Here is a 24879-nt window from a genome sequence, read left to right as displayed (position 1 = left end):
ATCAACGCTACCCCTACATCAGCTGGAGGAGGTGCCAGAGAGAAACAGGAAGTGTCACGGTTCCTGCAAAGGCCAAATTCATGTCCCAAACGCCAATTTCCTTTTGGTAGAATGTTTTACCACCACTGATTTGCAAAAGCAGCAAGAGGCTTTCCCCTGTCCTGTTTGCTCACAAGAAGAAAGCAGATAAATCTGAGGATTACTACATCATTCTCTGCAAAGGCACAATGAACAGGGAACCAAAGAGTTAATGAATAGTAACAACAATGGACCTGTGTACAACGCAATTACGCATCCATGCAAATTGCAGCATAATTGTTAATTTTAAGATTGCTACACAGTCATGCTCTAAAATCTACACTTGCTTAAATAGAAAATCGAACTCTTGAGCATTATGATGGTTAAGAACGAAACACAGATGAACTTCTACAATGATGTCTGCAGACAGCCTCAAACAGTGCTGGGTCTCATTCTCACCCTCAGGAGCCTAAGAAGATCCATTTTAATAGTACAGGATTCAACCTAGTTTCCTAAACCGAGTGCCAAAATGAGACACGAACACCCAGGGCCGTCCTTACCCATACGCAAAGTACGCAGCTGCATAGGGCACCAGGAAATTTGGGGCACCATATTTCCTGGTGCCCTGCGCAGCTGCATGCTGCTCCAGCCCCTGCCCAACCTCTTCCCAATAGCCCCCCACCCCTGCTCTGCCCCAGCCCCACCTCTTCCCGCCCCTGCTCCGCCCCAGCCCCGCCTCTTCCCGCCCCTGCTCCGCCCCAGCCCTTTCCCGCCCCTGAGGACTGAAGCAGGGCAGGGCCAGCACTCACCAGCAGTGGGAAGTGTAGTGGCCCAGCCACGCCGCTGGTGAGTGCTGGGGGGTGGTTCCCCCCCCGTCCCACAAGCCAGCCCCCTCCCCCACACAGGCCCCCAGAAGAGCGAGGGACGGCCCTGTGAACACCTCAGAATTCTGCAAAAGCTGCCTGGAAATATTTTGCTCTAGGGACAGCACAGTTGTGGGAGGCATTGTGATGGCCCAGCAGTGCTCTCTCTCCATAAAAGAACGGAGACCTAGCAAGTCACTAGGAAACTCTGCATTGTCCTAACTTATAAATGCCTGAAGTCAGCTGAAAAAAGCAGAAAAGATTGACTGATCCGGAACAAAGATCAAAGGCAAAGGAGACCTGCATTTGCTGGAATTTAAGGGTTACAAGTCAAGCAAGAAAAACTGCAAGTCTTATTTTGTACCCAGAGTTTGGATGCACCAGCTACCACAGGGTTGCTTCTCACAACAGCAGCTCATGCTGGGTTTAGAATGGAGGATTCCAAATAAAGTTGCTTCATTGGTCTTGCATTTAGTATCCCAAAACATCTCGTATGCTACCTAACACCTCCCAAGAGCTGAACAAGCAGGTTTTGAAAGAGTCCCTGAGCTTTATGTGCAGCAAGTAGCAGCCTTCAGAAACCAGGATACCTCTAGAAACAATTCTAAGCTGAACCGATGAATATTCTCACACACTTATGTTTTTGCTTTGCTGAAGTGATCACTGAAGTGCCTGAAACTTTGGTATCGTTTCTAAGATGGAAACACTGCAGGCAAAACAAGATAGGCAAACGCAGTTACAAGTGCAGTTCCCAGACTGCTAATTTAAACATGCACACAGGACAAATGAATCATTTTCCCCCGGAGACTCCTGGCAGCTACAATTCGTCATCGAACCTGAAATGTCAGCTAAAGACACAGAAAGGAAGAGACGCCAGTGGAAACAACCCAAAAAAATAAAAATAAAAAAAAATCAGCTCATCACCACTCTGGCTGCTATGCAGCTAGGAGAGAGGTTCAAAGCTTCCCCCATATATCTCTTCCTCACACTGCAAGGGACCCTCCATCTAGGCACAGAACACTGGACACAGATCCTTCTCCCACTGCTGCCAGAAGGGGCCAAAGTACTGCTTGAGTGCGAGGCTCTCCCAACACCTACTGGATCAGGAAGACAAAGAACCCACATTCTGGTTCTCAGTGGAGTTAGTCGGCCCTCATGACTGACATTTCAGTGTCCATATAACTGTGCTTCTCCCTGCAGGATTCAGTCCATTTTCCAAAACAGAAGTTAGAATGGCATTACCGGTTTTGCACCGAGGGAGAGAACAAAGGCCCTCAGACCTGTTTATTCATAGGAAGGGGAAGCCACATTAGCATCCCCTTGCAGAGCTCAGCAGCTCTAGAGATGAACTGCACAAGACCCAGCCATTTGCAATGCATCTTACATCTTAACTTGCTGGCTGGAAAAGCCAGCATTTTGAGTGCTTGTTAATGTGCAGCAATGTATACTTAAAAAAAAAGGAGGACTTGTGGCACCTTAGAGACTAACCAATTTATTTGAGCATAAGCTTGCGTGCTGTAGCTCATGAAAGCTTATGCTCAAATAAATTGGTTAGTCTCTAAGGTGCCACAAGTACTCCTTTTCTTTTTGCGAATACAGACTAACACTGCTGTTACTCTGAAATGTATACTTAGGCTCTCTTGAGAATAAGACCAAAAATGATTGGATACTTCCAACACAAGTTACAAGAGTTAGCACAAAGGTTACTGTTCTGCTTGCTTCCTCCAATCCAGGCACCTGATCAGACAGGCTTCAATGCCAGTTTTAGCTTTTACTGAAATTTAAACAGCAAAAGATCACATTTGAGTCAACAGAACAGGTCAAAATATATCTGTTTGCCTCTAAACGTTTACCAGCTAAAATCCATTCCCATTTAATCAAGATTATCAGATGTCTTTTAAACTTGGTGTGCAGATGAGAAGTTACAATGGACATGACCTTCAATCCAAATGAATGATTTAAGCATTTACTGAAGTTTAACACATAAAACCTCAAGTATGACTTGACTTATCAGTTGGGAGATGTATAATTGGTTAAGATTATGGTGAAAAACAATGTTCCAAGAAAAGCATTTTCATGTGTCTTCATGAGCCACTTCCCACTTGGAAAGAACTGTAGAACTTCTGAGACAAAGCTGCCCAGATCATCTTAATACAGGACTCAGACACCTATTTAAACAACCTCTCTAGAAGCCTGGTTGTTCAAAATTGACTGGACCTGAGATGAGTAAGAGGCCCTGGCTCCTGGGTTAAGGGAAGCTTTGTAGGACAGATTCAAAATATGAAGGAAGCATGATAAAGCAAGGAGGTTGCGACTTGGCCTGGTGATGTCAGAGGTCAGTGCAGCAGCTTACTCTACAAGCCAGGACCGTTCCTTTCTCCCCCCAACTACGCTACCTTCAAAGAACGAATGCAAATATCAGCTCCACTGTCCTTTGGGTGCAAAGCAAGGGCTCATCAGTGGAGACAATCCCCTTCACTACAAGAAGGATATGTGCAGAGGGTAGCCAGTGAAGTAGAGACCTTTCTAAAAAAAGGAAGTACAAACCAAGTTAGTTCCTCTGCCTTACGGAGATGGCAGTAATTTGGTGCTGATTCAGTTTATATGGTCATTTAATCAACTGAAATACTAATAAACCTTCAGAAATGTAACAATTCTATTCAGAAAACTAAATTACATGAAATGAAAACCTGTCAGTACAGATTCAAAGAGCCCAAAGTCTAAGACTGAGTCTAGTTATTCAAAAGCACCGAGACACACAAAGAACTTGTGTATTGATTTGAAAGCCCTTTTGGAGGAACAAAGCCTTCTACAGAAACATGGTTGGAGGGGGTGGGGGGAGGGAGTCTAGACTCAGGAAGCTTTGGCTTGTGCCCTTGGAAATCTGCAGACTGATTCCGGCTCCTCCCCTAACTGAATGATTAAAAGAAAACTTTAGAATTGAAAAGCAAAACAGTTTTTCTGATTAAAAGCCTATAGAAGAGTGCCATAGAAGAGAACAGTTAAGGACTGTCAGCAGGAGTGACAGAGAAACATTTTCTTATTGGCTATAACGTTAGAGGACAGGGCTGTCTTTACACAATCCCTTCCTAACTAGTAAGCTTAGACAGTTTAGTGCTGGAGACAGATCAAACACATTTCATTTAGTATCCATGTTTCCAATCCATTCAAAAAATACATGCTTGCAGCCATGGTCTATAAGCTTGATGCAAAACCTATTAGGACATGGCACAGTGCGGAGGGAGCACTTACAAATGAAGCGCTGCTGCATCCTGCAGATAGATGCCTGGAAAGGGACTCCATGCCCAGCGTATCCCGAACTCAGAGGGCTGCAATTCACACAGAACTTGCATAAAGCCATTCAGGTATTTGTTTTAAAAAAAAATCTACCCATCACGTAAGATGTTGATTACACTGGATTTTATTTTACTTAAATTAGGGTGTGTATTTAGCATTCCACAAATTAGCTGCAGTAAGGCTTCCTTTGCATGCACAGAATATTATTATAGGACTCATGCACATGCTGAATTTTGTATTCTTTGCAGTGAAGTGCTGTTGCTGGTTTTAACAGGAGATGTAATATACCCTATAACCCTAACTGGGCAGAAAAAAAACACTTTAAAAGCTGCATTTCAGATTGCCTACATGGTCTTTATGTGGTACAACCTGACTAATGCAGCGTTTTACATGACAGCATGCTTGACACCGGTGTTCCCTCTAAGGTGCGCACCTGCACGGCCACACAGGAGCCCATTAAGGGCTGCGCATCCGATGAGGAGAGCCATGCAGGCACAGGGGCCTGGAGAGGAGAGAGGTGTAGTGTGAGGTGGGGAACAGGGAGTGGTGGGGAGCTTGGGGTGTGCAGAGCTGTGGCAGGGAGAGAAGCCTCTCTCCTAGCTGTGGGGCTGCTGCAGCAGGGAGAGGGCTGGGGGGTCCTCTCTCCCCACCACAGCAGCCTGCACCCAAAACTCCTCATCCCTGGCCCCACCCCACAGTGAGCATCCCCAGCCGGAGCCCTCACCCCAACCCTCTGCCCCAGCCCTGAGCCCCCTCCCACATCCTGAACCCCTCATCCCCAGCCCCACCCCAGAGCCGGCACCCCCAGCCGGAGCCCTCACCCCGCCACATCCCAACCCTCTGCCCCAGCCCTGAGCCCCCTTCCACACTCCAAACCCCTCGGCCCCACCCGACACACATCACCTCCATATTGGTGCAATAACAAAATTCATTCCGCACATGGATGGAAAAAATTAGAGGAAACATTGCTTGATACCAGCACCATAAACCCACAAAACCTGTATCCCGATTACAACTCACAGGAGAAGGACATTCCTGATGACGAACTAAAACATGGATGGAACTTCAGCAATCCTAGCGCCAGCTTCCAAATAGAGAATACACCAAATGGGAGCGTGGTACCGTATTTAGAAAACCCAGAGCATTTCCAAGTCTCCTCTGCAAACAGAGATAACACAAGGCTTATTTAGACTAAAAGCAAAGTGTGGCGCAGCTGAAATCGATAGGGTCATCCTTAATCAAACAGCAGCTAACAACGTACAAGGCTTCCCTTTGTGTGGTCTTTAAAAGGAGATGATGCCATAACATCCTAAGAATAAAAAGCAGCTGAAGATGAGGGTACTTTTAAGCAATATGTTTATGTGACCAAATCATTTGTGTGGATGCCACAGAGAAACAATGAAAGGATGTAGCGTTAACACTACAAAATGAGGGAAATACTTCCTGCATCCTAATGACTGCCATTGCTCAGGGACTGTTCACTAAATGGCCATTAATACAGGCTCTTCTTCAAAAGGAGAATGTGCCAGAAGCTGCCCCTAGTTCTATTTACACAGAGACACAAGTCTGAGCTCCTGTTGTCTTCTTGACCCCACCGAGAGACCACTGACTTCTCAGACCAAATAGCTATTGGACCAGTTTTGTAATTAGCCATAGGAAAAAGAACCCCTTCTGCAGAGGAACCCCTCTACGCCTTGCTCGTTACACTTGATTTTGCTCACTGATGCTTTCCAGTGGTTGATGAAACCTTCCCATTGGTTAGGATCATTTGTTACGTTCATTGGCAAAACAGTATCAGACGCACTGTAGCAGGGCAGGCTCAAACTTTACTAACTAGCTGCCTCTCCATTAGATTTCCAGGAAAGAATTCTCCAGTTAGAAAATGTTTAATGGGAAAATGAACACGTGCTCAAGGATTTATTCAGTTAAACTCAGTAAAAATTACAGGCTTTGCACAGCATCTGAGAGAGCAAATCCCACAGCAGAACCTAAGCAGAGGTATGGCTCCTATACTGAGCACAGCCTAGACTGAGCCAGGGATTGAACTGTCAGTTACTAGTTGGAAGAGAAAGGGCTCAACCATGGAGAGCCAGAAGACCAATACTCCATGTAACATGGTCTGGGAAGAATTAGAGAGAAAGATGTTCAATCTTTATTTGTAAAGTGATTAGGCTGACAAATGCCCCCACAATTAAAGTGCCTTTAGATTGGTTTGATCCAGCCCATTTTCACCACACTACCGGGGGGGGGGGGGGGGCGGAGGGGGCTGCAGGGGAGGAGGAGGAACTATGCAGCATCTGACACTTCAGATACCCACCAGAACATGGACTGTTTTCTGAAAAATAGCCCGCCAGATGCTGGTAGCTGGAGATTATGCTATAGTGAGAAGCCACTCAGTAGGAGTGTCACACAGAAACAGAATTGGGCATGTTGCATACCCGGATGAGGCTGCTGATAGAGGGCTTTACCTACCTACAGTGGCAAAATTCAGACCTGTAATTCTCCACCAGTCGCTGCAATGGTGGAAGCTGTAGTACAGCCAGGACCCAGATGCAGAGTGAGTTAACTTGGTGGGTAGAGAGACCTGGGCCCTTTCTTTACTACAGCTCCCACTGCACCAGTAGAGAATTATCCATCTGATTTCTGCTAGTGTAGACAAGGGCTAGACAGCACACAGTTCTGGCTAGTCATCTAACATTTAACTCCACTTCTCCCGAAGCCTCTCCAGGCTTACCCTCTGCCCCCTCCTCACAAGGGCATTCTTACTCAGATGGTATGCCCAGCCACTACCTTCTACTTATTTAAATCCCTCTGCAAGACCTACTCTCACTGTGACACCACCAGGAAAGAAGTCAAAAAAAGCCACTGAATTTGTTCATATAGTAAAAAGGGTTTTGGCTCTGCTATGCATTACCTGTTGCTGAGTTCTTTTGTCCTCCTCCCCACTGATCTGAGGCCCACCATATTGGATATTAGAATGGAGTCTCTCCAGGGTAGGAGCTGTGTTTTATTTGTCCTGTGAGGTGCCTAGAATACTTTTAGGCAATGTAATATAAATAGTAATGTACATTGAGTCTAATTCGTAAACCTCAGCCATGCTAGCACAATGTCCAAGAGATTCTGAAAACAATGTAACATGCCAAATAAATGCTTTTAAAAAGTAAACAGAAAAATTGTTTTGCTTTTTTATGCTGCCAAGTCCCGAGTTCAGGATTCTGTACTTCTCCTGCAAAGGAGGATCAATCACAGCACCAAGACATGCAGCTTCGTGGTCTGCTTTCAGCACTTAAAGAATCATCTACTACACAGAAGAGTCTCATTCAAATTCAAGATCAGAATCACTGAGCAAACAATAAACAAGATGGTGTTAGAGGGAAGGGGTGGTTAGGCAGCCAAAATAAAAGCAAGAACAGACACTCTCTTGCCATGTCTGAAGAAGTGAGCAGGGAGGGGCACCTGTGGGTTCTCCCAATGACAAATTTAAGACAAGACTGATATTTTATATATTGCAACAATGAAGCACCTTAATCTAAATTTCACTGTTAAGAGCCACAAGTAAATTACAGAACAAAATGACAAGGTCCCAGGTAGATCAAAGTAAAATGAGTTCTCTGTTATCTTGTTCAGGTGAACAAGGGGGAGGGATAGCTCAGGGGTTTGAGCATTGGCCTGCTAAACCCAGGGTTGTGAGTTCAATCCTTGAGGGGGCCATTTAGGGATCTGGGGCCAAAAATGGGGGTTGGTCCTGCTTTGAGCAGGGGGTTGGACTAAGATGACCTCCTGAGGTCCCTTCCAACTCTGATATTCTATGATTCTAATGAAGGGAACAATAGCATAGCCACAGAAACTCATCTTCTGCTAGCCTCTATCCCCATCTTTAAAGCTTTCTTATTGTCTAAGCAGTTCTTATCCGGCACTGTCCACCTCAACTAAGACAAGTGCTCAGAGTATGTAAGATTTTCTCCTTCACTGCTGGGGCCTGAAAAGGAAAGACAAGAAATTGCTAAACACTGATTGAAAACAGAAATAGTGCTACACATGAACTGTTTGTTCCCTCAGCATGCTCACAATGTGCTACTTTGCTGCATGAATGTGTAGGTTGTACCTATCAATCTAAAGCAAAATTAGTGTGACATCCACTACCTGGGGGGAACACCCAGCACCCCCGTGTTCATCCTTGTAAAATGATTGTGTGATATCCAATGCAAAGTTTGTCATGTCAGGTGTCTTCGGAAGGCTCATGATGCACTGAGCATGATTATAATAGTGATGTTATAGTAAGGTTATAATTTCACGTATAAAGTTGTAAGGCTGAAAATGTATCCCTATGGCTTAAAGCAAGCCCAGACAAAAACTCTCCAGAAGCAGAGGGGCAGTTCACACCTCATCAGGGCATGGATTGGACAAACCCAGCCCAGCCTCACAGGAACAATACACGCTGGCCTAGGCAGCAACAAAAGAATCAGTTAGACTCTCGAATGAGTCATCCCCCTTCCTTTGGTCAGTGTGGAACTGCAATGAGGTAATGCTCACCTGACTTGGGGGGGGGGCGGGGTGTGGAAAGCCAGGAGGGAAGAAAGGACATGATAAAAGGGAGACAATTGCCATGCTCTCTCTCTCTTCCACCTACATCTACAGACACCACACCAAGTGACTGAAGCACTGATCAAAGGGGAGAGCCTGACTGAAGAGCAACCAGCCAGCCTGTGGTGAGAAGCATCTAAGTTTGTAAGGGCACTGAAAGTGTTAAGATCAGCTTGGAATGCGTTTTGCTTTTATTTCATTTGACCAAATCTGACTTATGTTTTCACTTATAATCACTTAAAATCTATCTTTACAGTTAATAAATTTGTTTATTCTACCTGAAGCAGTGTGTTTGGTTTGAAGTGTGTCAGAGGCTCCCCTTGGGACAACAAGCCTGGTACATATCAATTCTTTGTTAAATTGACCAACTTATATAAGCTTTCAGCATCCAGTGGGCATAACTGGACACTGCAAGACAGAGGTTCCTAGGGTTGTGTCTGGGACCAGAGATATTGGCTAGTGTCATTCAGTTGCACAATCCAAGGAGCAGCTTACATGCCAGAGGCTGTGCGTAAACAGCCCAGGAGTGGGGGTTCTTACAGCAGAGCAGGGTCAGGCTGGCTCCCAGAGTGAAGGATTGGAGTGACCGAGCAGATCACCGGTCTGGCTAACACCAGAGGGGAAGTCACACTTGGGAATTTCATTAGTTTCATTTCATGCAGTCATACCCCACGGAGACCCCCATCAGAGTAAACAATTGAATGGTGCATATAGGTAAGTGCACACTACACTTGCCTGGCACCTGTACTGTACATCAGTATAGTACAGCTGTATCTTAGACAAGAACTTGTTAGTTATGATTGAAAGGTGCTGGACTGTCTTGTTCTGGGAAGACTCGGGAACCACCAAGATCAGTTAGCAGAGGACAGCTCAGACTTACATAAGAACGGCCATACTGGTCAAACCAAAGGTCCAACAAGCCCAGTATCCTGTCCTCTGACAGTGGCCAATGGCAGGTGCCCCAAAGGAAATGAACAGACAGGTTATCATCAAGTGATCCATGCCCTGTGACCCAATCCCAGCTTATGGCAAACAGAGGCTAGGGACACCATTTCTGCACAAACAAGGTGTAGGTTGTTCCAACTAATGTCTCACAACAATCTGGGTCCTGGAAAAGAGCAGATATTGTGTATGGGTACACACACAATTACTGAAGTAAGTGTGTGTACATATAAATGTACACTATGCACACCCAGAATTAATGAAGTAAACTCTTCTTCAGGCTCACAAATGTATTTCAGATGTTACTCAAGACAGAAAAAGCTGCTTTTCAAAGTGCCTCACAAGCACACAGGCCTGTTACGGAACAAGCCTATTTTAGAGCGGTTAGTTGTGGAAGGTATGCAAGCTATGCAGGCTTGGCAAATTTATCTCAGTGAAAGTCAGGAAGCTTACCTCTGACCAAATGTAGGCAAGGGAATGTGGCAATTGTTTGAAGGCCAATGTGAATGTAGTTGCACTTCTGTAGTTTCATGAACTAGTCCAAAATCTATCTAACTGCTGCTACCTTTGAACACACCCTTAAGAGATGAGTCAATAGGACACTGGCTTCCACACCACAAAAAAAACTGTGCAAGACCAGGGAAATCTCTCTCGGCTTCAGCGGCCTGGTCAGAAAGAGAAAACATTTAGATTTTGAATGGGATCATGCAACCACTTTTCCTTACTAGCAAGTCAGTCAGTAGGGGATCTTAAGAGAGTCAGGATGTTACAACTCCATTGTCGAGTTTGATGGAAACCTTTACTCAGAAGGTTGTCGATGTTCTCAGAAAGTCATTTCTGTTAAAAGCAAAACTTCCTTTTAAGGTTTTAGCACCTAGTTAAAGAGTCACTCATATTTTCCCTAAAATTCTTCACTGTAAATTCCCACCTACTTTACCTGCAAAGAAAAAGTCAGACTAAGTTTCCATGATTCTAAAGTCAAAGTGTTTTCTACAGGAAAGTATCAAAGCTGTTACACAGGTGGGTAAAACTATCATCTGATTCTTTCCTAACAGTACAAATGTAAAGCAATCTTCTTTACAGGAGTCCATGAGTTTTTCTGTGCACTGACACCAGAAAGGAACACTTAGCACGGGGCTAGTACTTTACATGCAAGAAGTACTAAACAAACATTAATATCAAACAAAGAACTTTTAGACAAAGACATTTAGCTCTAAAATATTTTTTTGTGCATACATATTTTTAAAGAGTCAATGGATTAATTTGATGTTTATGGAAGTAAGATTAACACTGGCTAGCAGGGAAGCCAGTGTGCAAGCGTCTCTGATCAGCTGGGTAACCACAACTTAACCTAGTCCCAAGTGCCTTCCTGAACAGCCTGCATCTTCACAGATCAGAATAAATCACTACTAAGGACCAGAGCAGCAGAAAATCAAGTACCAGTAGGAGCCTTATCAGGGTTTAAATCCAAAGCCTAGATGCGAATGGCTAGAGTAACTTTCAAGCCCCTCCTTCCCCCACTTATCCTTGTAAGAGTTCACATGCAAGCTTATGTTTCCAATTCTCACATAGCAGGACAGACAGACAAACAAGTTGAACACTTTGAACTGGAGTTTCAGTCCCTGAATAATTTCATGATCAAGACCACTTCAACCTCTCTAGGCTATTCAATACTTAAACATCCCAAGTACAATATTTGCATACCAGACAGCTTCAATATGTGCATAAATTAACTACCTGATGAAGTGAGCAGTAGCTCACGAAAGCTTATGCTCAAATAAATTGGTTAGTCTCTAAGGTGCCACAAGTACTCCTTTTCTTTTTGCGAATACAGACTAACACAGCTGTTACTCTTAAACCTGTCATAAATTAACTATTTTCTCCTCCAGCTTTCCATCAAGATTTCAGTGCAGCTTCTTTCTAAGTTTCTGTGAAAGCCACTGTGAATCCTACAAAATATTCAGGCTTTCTCAGCCACTTTAATCAGTTATTGCAGGTTTTAGAGACAACCAGTTATTTACTCAGTTTCTACAGTTAAAAAAAACAAGATAGTGGGGCAGTTTCCTTGACCCTGCTGTAGAATATGGCACTTACAAGGGCTAAACCAGAGACACAGACATCATGCTTCTTTTCTTTCAAATCTGAGAATCCGAGTCTTCCACCAAGCATTCCAGCTACAGTGACCACCCCCAACATGACCACACTTCGATAGCACCTGTCATCCAGAGCTCCAAGTAGATTGGAAATATTCATTAAGACTTGCAAGCCTCCTGCCAGACAGGAAGGCACTATACCCAACATTTTACAGATTAAGGTAGAGATGCATGGAAAGGTGATTTTCCTAATGACAGTGAGTCAGCAGCAGAACTAAGAACAGAGCCTAGGGCTTATCTATACTTTCCCAGCAGTGCAGTTCCACCAGCTGTAGGAAAGGTATAAGATGTGGCATAAGATAAATGACTTGATGGTACAAATATCTGACCCCTGTCTACACTACAGCAGCCAGTGGGGATTCTAGGGGCCAATTTTCCTACAGTAGGTACAGCCCAAAAAGTCTCAGTGACCTGCTGAAACTCCTAGATAATACTCTCCCTGGCAACACTGTTTGCACTGCATGGTACCCACTCACCCATTCAGACGTAGCCTCTTCCAGGCCAGGACTCCATTCTCAGCATGTTTATACTCATCAGAAAACAGTTGGCACATCTGCAATACTATATGACTAATAACAGGTCTTTGCTGACTCTTGTTTCTGTCATCTATGTAGTTAAAGATTTCAGGACACAGCAAGATAAATAAACCAATGCTGCCAGTCACAGGGCGGGCGCTATCTGAAGTGGGTTCTGATGTGGTGAGAACACCCCAAACCATATTACATGTTAAACCTGAAACCGACAGGGCGAATCATCAGAAACTGGGAAATGCTGCATTTAGCCCAACAGCCTATAAATAATGATAAACCACCATGCATCAGTCACCTCGGAAACAAAGCAGCCCGTCTGGGGGTTCGGAAGAGGAATGCCCGGATCTCTCTCTACAAAGTGTCCTGGGAGACTCCTGGTGAAGGAGCCTGCCTGACACAGCTATGAAGTGGGGGAGGTAATATATTTTACTGGACCAACTTGTGTGGGTGAGAGAGACCTAGAACTCTTTTCAGGTGTAAGCCTGGAAACTTTTCTCTCTCACCAACAGAAGTTGGTCCAATAAAAGATACTACCTCCCCGACTTGTCTTTCCAGTATCCTAAGACCAAGGTGGCTACACCACCACTGCATACGACAGTAGACCGAGCCTTTCCCATCACTACCCGTGCTGGGCTTCATTACTCGATTTGCCGGGCGCATCCCCAGCACTACAGCAGCAGGAGCACTTTGCGGATTCGGTCACTCTTGTTGCTGTCCCTATCGGCCACAGGCAGCAGAGCCCATGCCAAGGGCCTTCAGGGAAACTTACAGGGCTCTTGGGAGAGCTCTGACAAGCCTATGCCCCCCATAACCTGCCCCACAATACAAGTGAAAGCTTTCAGAGGGGGACACTATCTATCTAAACACCAGGAGCTCCTGGGGAGGGGTTCTCAGCCCCCATCCCTGCTGGACGAGGGGCGTTTCCATGGTTCCTGGTGGTGTAGCCCTGCTCCATTGCTAGGTAACAGGAGAACAGCAGGGGGAGGGGAAGGGTTCCAGCCAGGGCAACTGTGCCAAGAAAGGGAGCCCCAGTCCAGCAGGCATGTCCCCGGCCCCGGGAGTGGGGGGGGGGTTAACCGCCCCGCCCCCCCAAGGGAAGGGGAGGCGCCCCGGCCCCGGGAGTGGGGGGGGGGGGGGGGGTTAACCGCCCCGCCAAGGGAAGGGGGGGCGCCCCGGCCCCGGGAGTTGGGGGGGTTGGTTAACCGCCCCGCCCCTCCGGCCCCCCAAGGGAAGGGGGGGCGCCCCGGCCCCAGGAGTTGGGGGGGGTTAACCGCCCCGCCCCCCCAAGGGAAGGGGGGGCGCCCCGGCCCCAGGAGTGGGGGGGTTAACTGACCCGCCCCCCGGCCCCCCAAGGGAAAGGGGGGGCCCTGCCCCGGGAGTGGGGGGGTTACCTGCCCCGCACCCCCAAGGGAAAGGGGGGCCCCTGCCCCGGGAGGGGGGATAGCCCCCACACCCCGATGGCCCCACATCCCTGCCGGGTGACCCGCGCCCCCCCTCACCGGTCCCGGCGGCCGCTCAGCGCTCCTCACCCATGACCCCCGGGCCCGGCCGGAGGGATCCCCTGCCGCAGCCCAGGCCCGCTTCGGCCCCCTCCCCGGCTCGCTCCGCTCCGCTCCCAGCGGCGGCCACCTGACAACGGAAGTGACGCACCACGCCAAGCCACGCCTCCGCCCGGCTCCGCCCCCACTGCTAGCCGCCATCTTTTTTTCTGGCGCCTCTGGCCAGAGCAAAGATGGCGGCTGCCGCTGTCCGGGGAAGTCACTGATCCTCCCAGAGCCGCTCCTGATTGGAAGGCTGGGCCAGCGCCACCAATGTTGATTGGCTGAAACCTTAGTTGGGCAGGAAGGCGACTGAGGAGTTTGGAGGGTGCTAGTTGCTGATTGGCTGATCACCGCAGGGGCGGGATAGGCGACTGGGCAGGGCTGGTCAACCTCCCGTGGTGATTGGCTGTGCCCCAGGTGGGCTGGCCTGGAGCATGGGGATTGGTGGGTAACTGGGGGGATTAAAAAGCGGCCTGGCTGTGATTGGAGGAGAGCTGGGTGGCTATTTGCCGGGTCACCTGTGGGCTCTGTGCAGCCTGAGCAATGTGGGGGTCCTCCCAGCCCCTGAGAGGCAAATGCCCCGGGGCCCCTAGAGCTCCCTTCCCCGCGAATGCCCAGGGTGCCTGTCTGCCTTGCACATCACAGCTGTACTGCGACAGTGACCCCCCCCCGTCACGGGCCGTGGGGCCCACACGTGCCTAGCACTGGGGTCCCTCATGCAGGGCCCCCAAGACCCCAGCAGCAGCTCGGTGGGCGAAAGCAGCCCAGCGCCGCGCTCGCGAATGAAGGAAACGCCCCGTTGCCCCAGGGGGGGACGTGTCTCACGCAGCGACCGTCCCGCAGCTGACCCCCTCGGGCCTCATCCTCAGAGGAACCTGCCCAACACTTGCCAAAGACGGGCCTGGGAGCTTAAATGCGTAACTTTGCTCGATGCTAAGAGTCCTGGACGGAGCAGAGACCCTGGATTTGTGGCTTATTACAACAATCTGTAACCCACTAACTGCCCTTTTTGTCCCGTGGTTACAGGGATATTAATGGGCCACTTCACCTTAAATGGTCCCTTAGAATATGTGCTCACTACTTTTGCTAAACTATCTTATATTTAGCTGTGATGCTCACAGTCCCTTTCCCAGACCTGAAGAAGAGCTGTGTAGCTGAAAAGCCGGTCTCTCTCACCAACAGAAGTCGGTCCAATAAAAGATATTCCCTCACCACCTTGTCTTTCTAATAGCCTGAGACCAATGTGGCTACAATAACATTGTACGCACAAATGACACATGATTAACCTGGGGAACTCCCTGCACAGGATCCCAGAGAGGCCAAGAGCATAGCAGGGGTCAAAAGGATGGGATGTTTCTATGGATATGGAGAGCATCCACAGCCCAAAAGCCAGGATTACACACAAAGCCCTTCTAGCAGCCTTGAAGGAATCTAGATACTCCTGCTTCAGGGCCTAGGCCAACCTCTCCCTGACAGGGTTAACTATCCTTGGGGGCAGGTCCCCTGCAGCGCTCCTTCCTGTGAAACACCTGCTCCCGGCTGCTGTCACAGAGGGGATTCTGGGCTAGGCAGGCTAGTGATCTGATCCAGTCTGACAGTCCCTATGTTCCTAAGCTGCTCTCCCAGATCCTTGGGCCAGGGCCAGGGCCAGCAATTTCGGGAAAGCGAGTGCAAGTGTGGCCCATGCACGAACCCGCCCTGGGGGTTTCTGAGTCCCCACACCCAGAATGGGATGTGATGGGGATGCATCAGAGATGGCAGGCAGCCCTCTGTGATCTCATGAGACTCCCAGAGGTTTAGCCAGGGGTGATTCATGTCAGGTGTGGTGCTGGAGCAGCCTTTCCTGTGAAGCAGCCCAATAAGCAGCCCCGCGCAGCTGGTGCAATCTCTTCCCAGCCTTTGCCCCCTGCCACTCCTCTGGTGAATCAGCTGCACACAGGTACTCTAAAGCAATTGCATCACGCAGAGTGAATCATGTAACAGGCAGGGCACCCTCCTCCCTCTCTGGATTCTCTCTGCCTCTCAGCAACAGGAGGAGGAGAGGCAACCTCAAAACCCCCAGGAGCATTAGTCAATTCCTCCCCTCCTCCTGATTGTACCATCCAGCCACAGGAGAGCTGTGGGTGGAACAGACTGGGGAGGGAGGCAGGGAAGACTCTACTGTATCTGCATTACCGTGGGATATTCCAATGCCCAGTTACTCCACAGCATCATGCCTGCAGGGGAGCAGAGTGAACCAACAGCCCACATGGTCCCTCCTAGACTGTGCCATGTGAGAGGCCAGCGCTTGCATTAATGAGCATCAGGAGAGGGTGCCAGGGGACGGGGAGGGAAGCTCCTGTCTGTGGCCCAACATGTCAAGTTCTGCCGCAGTCCAGACCCAGCATGGCTAAGGAGACCAGCAGCTCCCTCCCCGTACACTCCCTGGAGCTCTGCAGGATTGACACCTGGGCTGGCCCCAGGGCTCCTGACACGGAGATGCAGCTGAGGATCTCACAGCACTGTACAAATGCTGAGTAGTGAAGGCCCCTGGGCTGTGGTTACTGTGCCTGCCTCCCAACTGCGAAGGCTTGGGAAACCCCCATGGCCTAGTTCCTAGACACTCCCACTCCTAAAAGCGGGAAGTAGATGGGACTGGGATTTGTTAGAAGGTCCCCCCACCCATGTGCAGCTGTCTCTCCGGCTGCTCCAGACTGGCCCAGGATCCGCACAAACAGCAGTTCCAGTCACTTCCCAGGCTTGAACTGTACCTAGTCAGCCAATGCTGCTGAGAGAAGAGGCTGCTGTTTGTCCTGAGGTCTGTGGGTCCATCCCTCTTCCTGGGAGCTACCTGGACACATTGCAAACTGCCCAGGTGTGTGCGGGGGGGTGGGCGGGGGGGTCACTTTGCCTTTAGGAGTAAGATGTAGATGGGACACACCCTCTGCTGCCCCTGTCTCCCAAAGGGACTTGAGAGGTGCATGTGGGTAGGCTGCAGCATCCCTGTCCCACACTGACACCCCACGCTGCAGCCTGAGGTTTCCCATGCTTCTTTGGGCAGCCCTGACCCCAGGAAGGGCAGAGTCTTCTGCTCGTGGGAAGGGCTAGCTGGTTTCTCCCAGGCTCTATCTTGGCTGAGGCACAGAGCGGGGTTTTATGCCCAACTGATCTTGATCATGTTATTGTCACTGCTGAGAGCTGTTTCCAGACCCTGCTGGCCCCAGAGCGAGAAGGGACAATGTCACTTCCGGAGCCTCTCCTTATTCATGCAACTGCAGCATTGCAGGAACAGGAGACGGTGCTGAGGGACCAAATACATCACTGGGAGGGAGCACAGAATCCAGCAGCAGGGCCCGCTGGCTCTCTCCACCGGGACAGATACAAAGCTGCAACCTGTCCCGAAAATCAGCCTACACCCCTACGCACCCCCCGCCAGCCCCCACCTATCACAGCTCGGGCTGTAGTTAGGATACAGGGAGATTTGTTTTCTTCCTCCAAAGCTGCTGGGATGTTACACCCCTGAGGTCATGGAGCCAGGTTGCCTTGGTGATTGGATGACGCACACGGATGGACGTGCTGGGGGGAGGGGGAGGTAGGTCTGCAGGGCCAGCGAGCTGGCACCTTCCCCAAGCCCAGGGTGCAGTGCCCCGCCCTCCCACGCTCACTCACAGGGGTTCCGAGAGACACACACTCGCTCTCCTGTTCACACCCTGCTCACCTCTGACACCCACGCACACCTGCAGTCTCTCATCACACACCAGCTCTCGCTGCCTCGCACACATGCACACCTCCCCGCTCCCCAAATTGGCACGATTGGCAGGCTCTGGTCAGGAGACAACCAGTCCGGAACTGGAATAGCGGGGGGCTGCGGGTTGGGACTGAGGGCTATCTGCAGAGCTGGAGCAGGAGAATTTGCCCGGCTCCTGCCAGCACTGCACTGAACACCAGTGACACCAGTTTGTTTCTTCACAAGCACCAATTTCATGTCCAAATTCTTTATAAAGTGCATGAAACAGGGAGGCTCTTGGCTGGGCACTGGTGGGACAAGTGAGTGAATCAGGGGCCGATTACCATGGAGCTAATTCTGTTGCACAGCCACATCATTATCAATCAGTGCCCAAAGCCGCTCATCCCTGCTCTGTCTGGCTGCCAGCTGGTCCCCCCTTCCCACAGGGCTGCTTAGCTTCTTCCACAGACACAGTGAGCTAAGTCGAGCCCTGCCTCCCTGGGCTGCTCAGGCAGACAGAGCAACAGTCAAAGCATGTGTGCCACGAAAGAGAAACCTAGATCCCGAAGAAGGATGGCACAAGCCCCCCTCCTCCTACCCCAGCTCCCGGGGGGCCCTTTAACTCAGAGAAGGTCCCAGCGGCAGCACCAGCCAGCTTGTGAAAGCGGGTGTCTCAGTTTTCCAAATGGTCTGCAATTCTTGCTGCGTCAGGGCATTTCCCACCTAACTTTCACTAGCTGGAGAAAAACATAACCCCGGGGCAGAATGCATGTGTGAGTGGAGGTCTGGGGTGTGTGGAGGGGTCAGATCTGGGAGGGATGCAGCTGGATGTGTTAGCTGTGTGTGTCTGTGGCGTGGCTCTGCCCCCTGCTGGACGAGCTAGGTGAGCCTTCGCTAGGTATGTCAGAGCCCAGTCCAGGAACTGCCTTGTAGGAGCCAAGTACTCTGCTGACCAGCACTGTGGGGGGCTGTTCACCCCTGGGCCGAGCGGGTGCAAACACTTGCGTGGTGACTGGGCAATGCCTCACCCTCTGCACATCCGAACATGGCTGCAGGCGGTGCACGGTGATGGGGAATTCGGCCCTGATCATATTCCAGGAGATGTAATCTCACCTCTCCCGAAGGCCCAGGGAAAAGCCTCCTGCTGCACAAGCCCTGGCTCCCTGCTCTGTGCTGCCATGAGGCTTCCGAGCAGCAGTGTGGACATCGACAGTGTCCAGCCCAGCCCGCCCCAGCATTGGGAGCAGGCTGCTTTGCGCCATCATGCGGCACCCACCAGAGGGGCTTGAATGGCAGCCCAGCGTCATGTCCCAAACATACCCCACGTGGGCCATGTTAGTACAAGGTGCCTGCTCTGCCCCAGAACTACAATCGCAGCAGACTGCCAGCCCCCAAGGAGAAACAACTCCTCCCAGCCCCAAAGCTTGGGGAGCCATCAAGCCCGTGTCTGCTAATGTCATGCAGACCCTCAAGCCACCCAGGGTGGTGACCAAGCTGTCACTTTCATTGCTTGTGCCCGGGGCTGGCCCTGAACCATTCCGGCTGCATCTGACCCTGCAGCAGCCGCTGCCCTAGAGATCCTGGAAAGAGTAAATCAGACAGCTTCCTTGCTAGTGCCTTGCCTCAGGGTTTCCAAGTTCCTCCCCCTCCACGGTACAGGGATTCAGCCTCACGCGACCCAGGCCACTGATGAGGAAATCGAGCCACGGAGCATCACTGGCAAAGCCAGGACTAGAACGCAGAAGTTTGGACTCCCACTCCCCTGCTCTGACCATTACAGCCCAATCCCCTCCCCGAGCTAGGGCCAGAATCCAGGAGTCCCGACTCCCAGTCCCGTGGCTCCGGTCCCCAGACCACAACCCCTCTCAGAGCTGGGAACGGCAGCTGGAAGTCAAGTCTATGCTCTGCTCACCAGTCTGCTCTCCCCTCCACACCATTCCAGCTCCCACACTGCTCCTGCCAGCTCACAGTCCAGCTCTGACAGTCTCCATGTGTTAGCTACCAGCTGACCTGCTGCGGGTGACTCAGCCAACCCCACACCTGCCCGCTCGAATGATAAACAGGAGACAAGGGGTGTGCGGTCACCCTGTGATACAGGCAAGGACTGGGGCTGTGTGTGAGTGAAGAGACCAGAGCTCCATCTCAGAGGAGCCAGATAGTGCTGATTGGCAAAAAGAGCCCTGCCAAAATAGGATGAAATCATCTATTGCCCTTGGCTGTGGCCCAGGCTGACTCCTTCCTGGCTCGAGGGAGCAGCAGAGAGCTGGAGTGCTGGCAGGGACATCTTTTGCTGCGTCCAGAGGGACATTTAGACCTGTGAATCATCAAAAAGCAATTCCAGTCCAATTACTTTCCCTGGTGAAAGTCACCTCTCTACTAAGATTAGGTAAACCCTCCCTGCCCCCTGGATGGCTGGGATGAACAGAGTGGTCTGCGGCTGACATGTCTTTGTTGGGTTAGATGGCCTGTCTCTCGTGCAACCAAATGTCAGCACCACATAGCACTGATCACTCACTGTGCTCTGCAGAGGAGGGCTAGGCCAGGCTGTGTGACTTCTGTGACTACGCCATGCAGCGCTGGTACACTGCGCCAGGATGAAAGCAGTAGGGGTCAAAGTCCTCTCCCATAGCAGGTGCCAGGCTGGCAAAAACGACAGAGTATGTGCATGGAAGGATCCTTCTATTATTTCCCCACTTAAGATCCAGCCTCACAGCTTCCCACCCACCTGCTAGCAGGAAATGGACAAGCTCAGCTAGACACTGTTGACACTGGTCTGTGTCTCACTAGAGAGCCAAACCAGGCACAGGGGCTCCCAGCCCGACTGGCCAAGGGGTCACTGTCCATCTCACCTGCACCAGTGACAGGCTAGGAGAGCTCCGGGGCTGTCAGCTGTTAACCAGGGCATAACTATTTCAGGAGCGACTCCTTCTGTGCGTGTCAGAGAAGGGGATTCGTCCCGTTGAGCCATCAGCAGTCTGTGTGCTTTCCTGCCTCTGGCACAGCCTGTGCGGCCCACCTCACCCGGACACAGGATTGAATATGCACAGCGGAGCAAGGATGCATTCAATGCTTGGCTTAACCCTGGTTTCAGAGTAGCAGCCGTGTTAGTTTGTATCCACAAAAAGAACAGGACGACTTGTGGCACCTTAGAGGCCAACAAATTTATTTGAGCATCAGCTTTCGTGCGCTACAGCTCACTTCATTTCATTTTAAATCAGGACACCAGAGATGACAGGGTTTAATCAGCCAGGGAAAGATGGCATGGCTACATTTTTTTGCGGCAATGACCTAGGCCTTTCTGATCTCTTTTCCACTGCAAAGGCAAAACCACTTCTAGCATTTGGATAACACAAGGTGAGCAACCAGGGGTCAGTTAATAATCCAATTGTCCCTGTTAGCTAGCCCTCTGGCCTGTCTCATGAGCTGAGATTTCCATCTTGCCTTCCATTCAGAAGGATCTTTCTGGTTCTAACTTCCTAATGGAGAGAAGGTAGCGAATTCTCAGGTCTTAGCTGGTGAGCAAAGATTTATGTGATAATAGAAATAATCCACCAGCCATTGATCAAAGAATAGAGCAATGGCCCAAGCCACAGGTCAATGGAGTTGGCAAAGGGCACTGGAGAGACCTAATGATAACACAGAAGAAGCTTGTTGGTTTCTGGACAAAGATTTTATTTGAAAAATGTTTACTGATCAACTTAAGAACGAGACGGGATATAAAAGTGTCCTCCTTCCCCTCACCTGCCAGAGCATCAAGAAACACACCAGAAGGTCTCACAGAGGCCTTAAAAAATTAAAAATAAAACCCTATGGATGATCCCTTGTCTGCATTCTCCCCCCCCCTTCATCTCCCCAACACCAATGTCAGGAAGCTGCCCTAAGAAACCAAAACCAAATCCCCGTAACAAACAGAGTAGGGATTTGAAAGAGCAGCCCAGGGGATCTTTCAGGATGAGACATGTTTGTTGTAGTCTCTAAAACGGTAACAGAGACAGGAAGATTTCCAGTACAGAAGTGGGGGTGATGTTATAAGGGATTTGACAGCTGTCGTCCCAGGTTAGAGCTCTCTGGGAATTCTGGGCAATGCCCAGGAGAGTTTATTTGTGTCTTGCTGTAGGGAATTCCTTTCTCCCTTTGTCTCGGCCTCCAAAATAGCGCACCTTGTGGATCAGCTGCAGCTGCTTCTCCACTGTGGCCTTGATATCCACTTCGTCAGGGATATGGACATAGCGGACATTCCTGCCGGTCACAAACAGGTCATCCAGCTGGGAGACTCTGCCCTGCCTGTCTGTGAAGGTCACCTCAGCCAGGCGAATGTTCATGAAGGCGTCCACATTGGTGATGCGGCCCAGCACGGTGCTCTCGTCGCGGAGATCGACTGTGGTGACGTAGCCGTGGATACCTTGGAGGAGGATGACCAGGCTGTTCTCAGCAATGGTGCGCTCTTTGACAGAGTGGCTGATTTCCATTGTACAGCGCTACCCAACTACAAGGAAAAGAGCAAGAGAAGCCTGTGTAACGCTTGCTGAATTCACCCCAGGTTAACTCTCTCCAACAGGTCCTGCTGCTACCTCCGACTGCCCCCGGCCTCCGCTAGTCCCGAGTTCTGCAACGTTGGGGACAGTTTGTCGGGACCATATTATATAACACATACGTACATGGCTGAAGCTTTCAGGATGAACTGAGCACTGGTACTCGGGGCTGGCCAGACAACCAGAAGCATCAGTCTCCGAAGTTCTCTCTGTAACCGGCACATCACGGACATCAGCAGGCGCGTCAGACACAACGGTTAACGTGCCTCACTTCCACCCTCTACAGGCCGAAGGGGGGTGGTCTCCGTCCCATTCCCTCCTTAAACCACTCTGCCGAAACCAGTCAGTCCCGGGGAATGCCGTGTCTGCCGTGGGGTCCGTTTTGGGGACACGCACGCTTCACGAGGCAGCACGGCCTAGCGGCCTGAGCGGGGGCCCAGGAGCGGCAGAGTCAGAGATCCCAAAGTGACGAGGCGGGCGGTAGCCCAGGAAAGCTGATGCTCAAATAAAGGGCAGGTTTCAGGGGAGCAGCCGCGTTCCTCTGTATCCGCAAAGAGAACAGGAGGACTTGTGGCCCCTTAGAGACGGTCCCGTTTATTTGAGCCTCAGCTTTCGGGAGCGGCAGCCCACTTCATCAGATGCCTGCAGTGGAGAACAGCGTGGGGAGACGAACGCATCCGATGCCGTGGGCGGCCGCCACGAAAGCTGATGCTCAAACAAATGGGTCCGTCCCTAAGGGGCCACCAAGCCCGCCTGTCCCTCGCCCGCACACCGGCCACGGGTGGAGACCCCGCCGCCCCCTGCCCCGCACCCAGGCCGGGCGCGGCCCCGCGCGGGGGCTGCCAGCGCTCACGGGGGGGGTCACAGGGCCGCCCCGACCCGCGAGGGGCCAGAACAGCCCACGGGCTCGGCCAGCCCCTCACCGTGGAGCCTGGTCGCCCCGGCAGCGCCGGGTCCCCCGGCTCAGACAGCGACCCCCCCCCCCCCCCACGGGGGACAGAGGGGCCCGGCCCGGCTGACCCCGCTCCCGCCCCCGCTGCTTCCCGACGCGGGCCGGGGCCGGCGGGTGCGAGCGCCCGGCGCGTGCCCGCGGGGAGGGGAGCGGAGCCACGCGCGGGCGCGCACACGCGGGCTGGCGGCTTCGCTCACCGGGCTGCTGCTCCTGCAGGGGACGGGGGGGGGGCGCCCCGGGCTGGCCCCGCCCCCAGGCTCCGCGCGCTCCGGGCCGAACTCGGCCTCTTCCGGACCCGCTCCCCAGATCACCGCGCGCCCAGCGGCGCCTGCGCAGTGAGCAGAGGGCGGGGCCCAGGCGCTGAGGCCCGCCCCCTTTCAACGCGCGTCTGGGGGCAGGGCGGCCGCTGCCCATTGGCTCATGTCCGGGGCGGGTCGCCCTCCGTAGGTCGCAGGCCCGCCCCCTCCCTGCGTCCGCCCCTTTGCGCCGTGGAGCCACCGCCCATCTCCCCACCCCCCCGGGCCATGGAACCCCCCCCCATCTCCGCCCCCGGGCCAGAGAACCCCCCCCCATCTCCCCACCCCCCCCAGGCCATGGAACCACCCCATCTCCGCCCCCGGGCCATGGAACCACCCCCCCATCTCCCCACCCCCCGGTCCAGAGAACCCCCCCATCTCCGCCCCCGGGCCAGAGAACCCCCCCCATCTCCCCACCCCCCGGGCCACGGAACCACCCCCCATCTCCCCACCCGCCCCAGGCCATGGAACCCCCCCCCATCTCCCACCCCCCCGGTCCAGAGAACCCCCCCCCATCTCCGCCCCCGGGCCATGGAACCACCCCATCTCCGCCCCCGGGCCAGAGAACCCCCCCATCTCCCCACCCCCCCCCGGCCAGAGAACCCCCCATCTCCGCCCCCGGGCCAGAGAACCCCCCCCCATCTCCGCCCCCGGGCCATGGAACCACCCCCCCATCTCCCCACCCCCCGGGCCATAGAACCACCCCCCCATCTCCCCACCCCCCGGGCCATAGAACCCCCCATCTCCGCCCCCGGGCCATGGAACCCCCCCCCATCTCCCCACCCCCCGGTCCAGAGAACCCCCCATCTCCGCCCCCGGGCCATGGAACCACCCCCCATCTCCCCACCCCCCGGTCCAGAGAACCCCCCATCTCCGCCCCCGGGCCATGGAACCACCCCCCCATCTCCCCACCCCCCGGGCCATAGAACCACCCCCCCATCTCCCCACCCCCCAGGCCATAGAACCTCCCCCATCTCTCCACCCCCCCGGCCCAGAGAACCCCCCCATCTCCGCCCCCGGGCCATGGAACCACCCCCCATCTCCCCACCCCCCCCCCCAGGCCATGGAACCACCCCCCCATCTCCCCACCCCCCGGGCCATAGAACCTCCCCCATCCGCCCCCATCTCTCCACCCCCCCGGCCCAGAGAACCCCCCATCTCCGCCCCCGGGCCATGGAACCACCCCCCATCTCCCCACCCCCCCCCAGGCCATGGAACCACCCCCCCATCTCCCCACCCCCCGGGCCATAGAATCCCTCCATCTCCGCCCCCAGGCCATAGAACCCCCCCATCCGCCCCCACCTCTCCACCCACCCGGCCCAGAGAACCCCTCCATCTCCCCTACCCCCGCTGGGCCAGAGGAACCACCCCCCATCTCCCCTACCCCCCCTGGGCCATAGAACCCCCATCTCCGCCCCCGGGCCAGAGAACCGCCTCATCTCCCCTACCCCCCCGGAGCATAGAA

At 52.3% G+C, this 24879-nt stretch overlaps 2 protein-coding genes across 3 annotated transcripts in view; both read right to left on the bottom strand.

Moving 5' to 3' along the window:
- The window catches only part of STK40 (serine/threonine kinase 40), a 64770-nt gene extending 50701 nt beyond the window's left edge, over window positions 1-14069 (bottom strand). Inside the window, 1 exon segment of the mRNA XM_043532386.1 lies at window positions 13917-14069. The gene's annotated coding sequence lies outside the window, so the exon portion shown is untranslated.
- A 7216-nt stretch (window positions 14070-21285) lies between these two features.
- Window positions 21286-23474, bottom strand: LSM10 (LSM10, U7 small nuclear RNA associated). 2 transcript variants are annotated; one of them, XM_043532380.1, is made up of 3 exons: window positions 23316-23455; window positions 22293-22375; window positions 21286-22120 (listed from the first exon to the last, which is right to left on the bottom strand). In XM_043532380.1, exon 3 carries the CDS (start codon window positions 22101-22103, stop codon window positions 21732-21734), a length of 372 nt encoding a protein of 123 aa, XP_043388315.1. In that variant the 5' UTR covers window positions 22104-22120; window positions 22293-22375; window positions 23316-23455; the 3' UTR covers window positions 21286-21731. The 2 variants fall into 2 exon arrangements, with proteins under 2 accessions (XP_043388315.1, XP_037737902.1); XM_037881974.2 differs by lacking the exon at window positions 22293-22375 and having other exon boundaries at window positions 23316-23474.
- Window positions 23475-24879: the final 1405 nt, after the last annotated feature.

This window comes from Chelonia mydas, chromosome 19 (genome assembly GCF_015237465.2).
Source record: "Chelonia mydas isolate rCheMyd1 chromosome 19, rCheMyd1.pri.v2, whole genome shotgun sequence".
In the NCBI taxonomy this organism is placed as follows: domain Eukaryota; kingdom Metazoa; phylum Chordata; order Testudines; family Cheloniidae; genus Chelonia; species Chelonia mydas.
This window is presented reverse-complemented; position numbering and strand designations above follow the sequence as displayed.

Excerpts from the sequence above, each read along its gene's own strand:
- LSM10 (XM_037881974.2), bottom strand. The coding sequence starts at position 22,103 with ATGGAAATCAGCCACTCTGTCAAAGAGCGCACCATTGCTGAGAACAGC.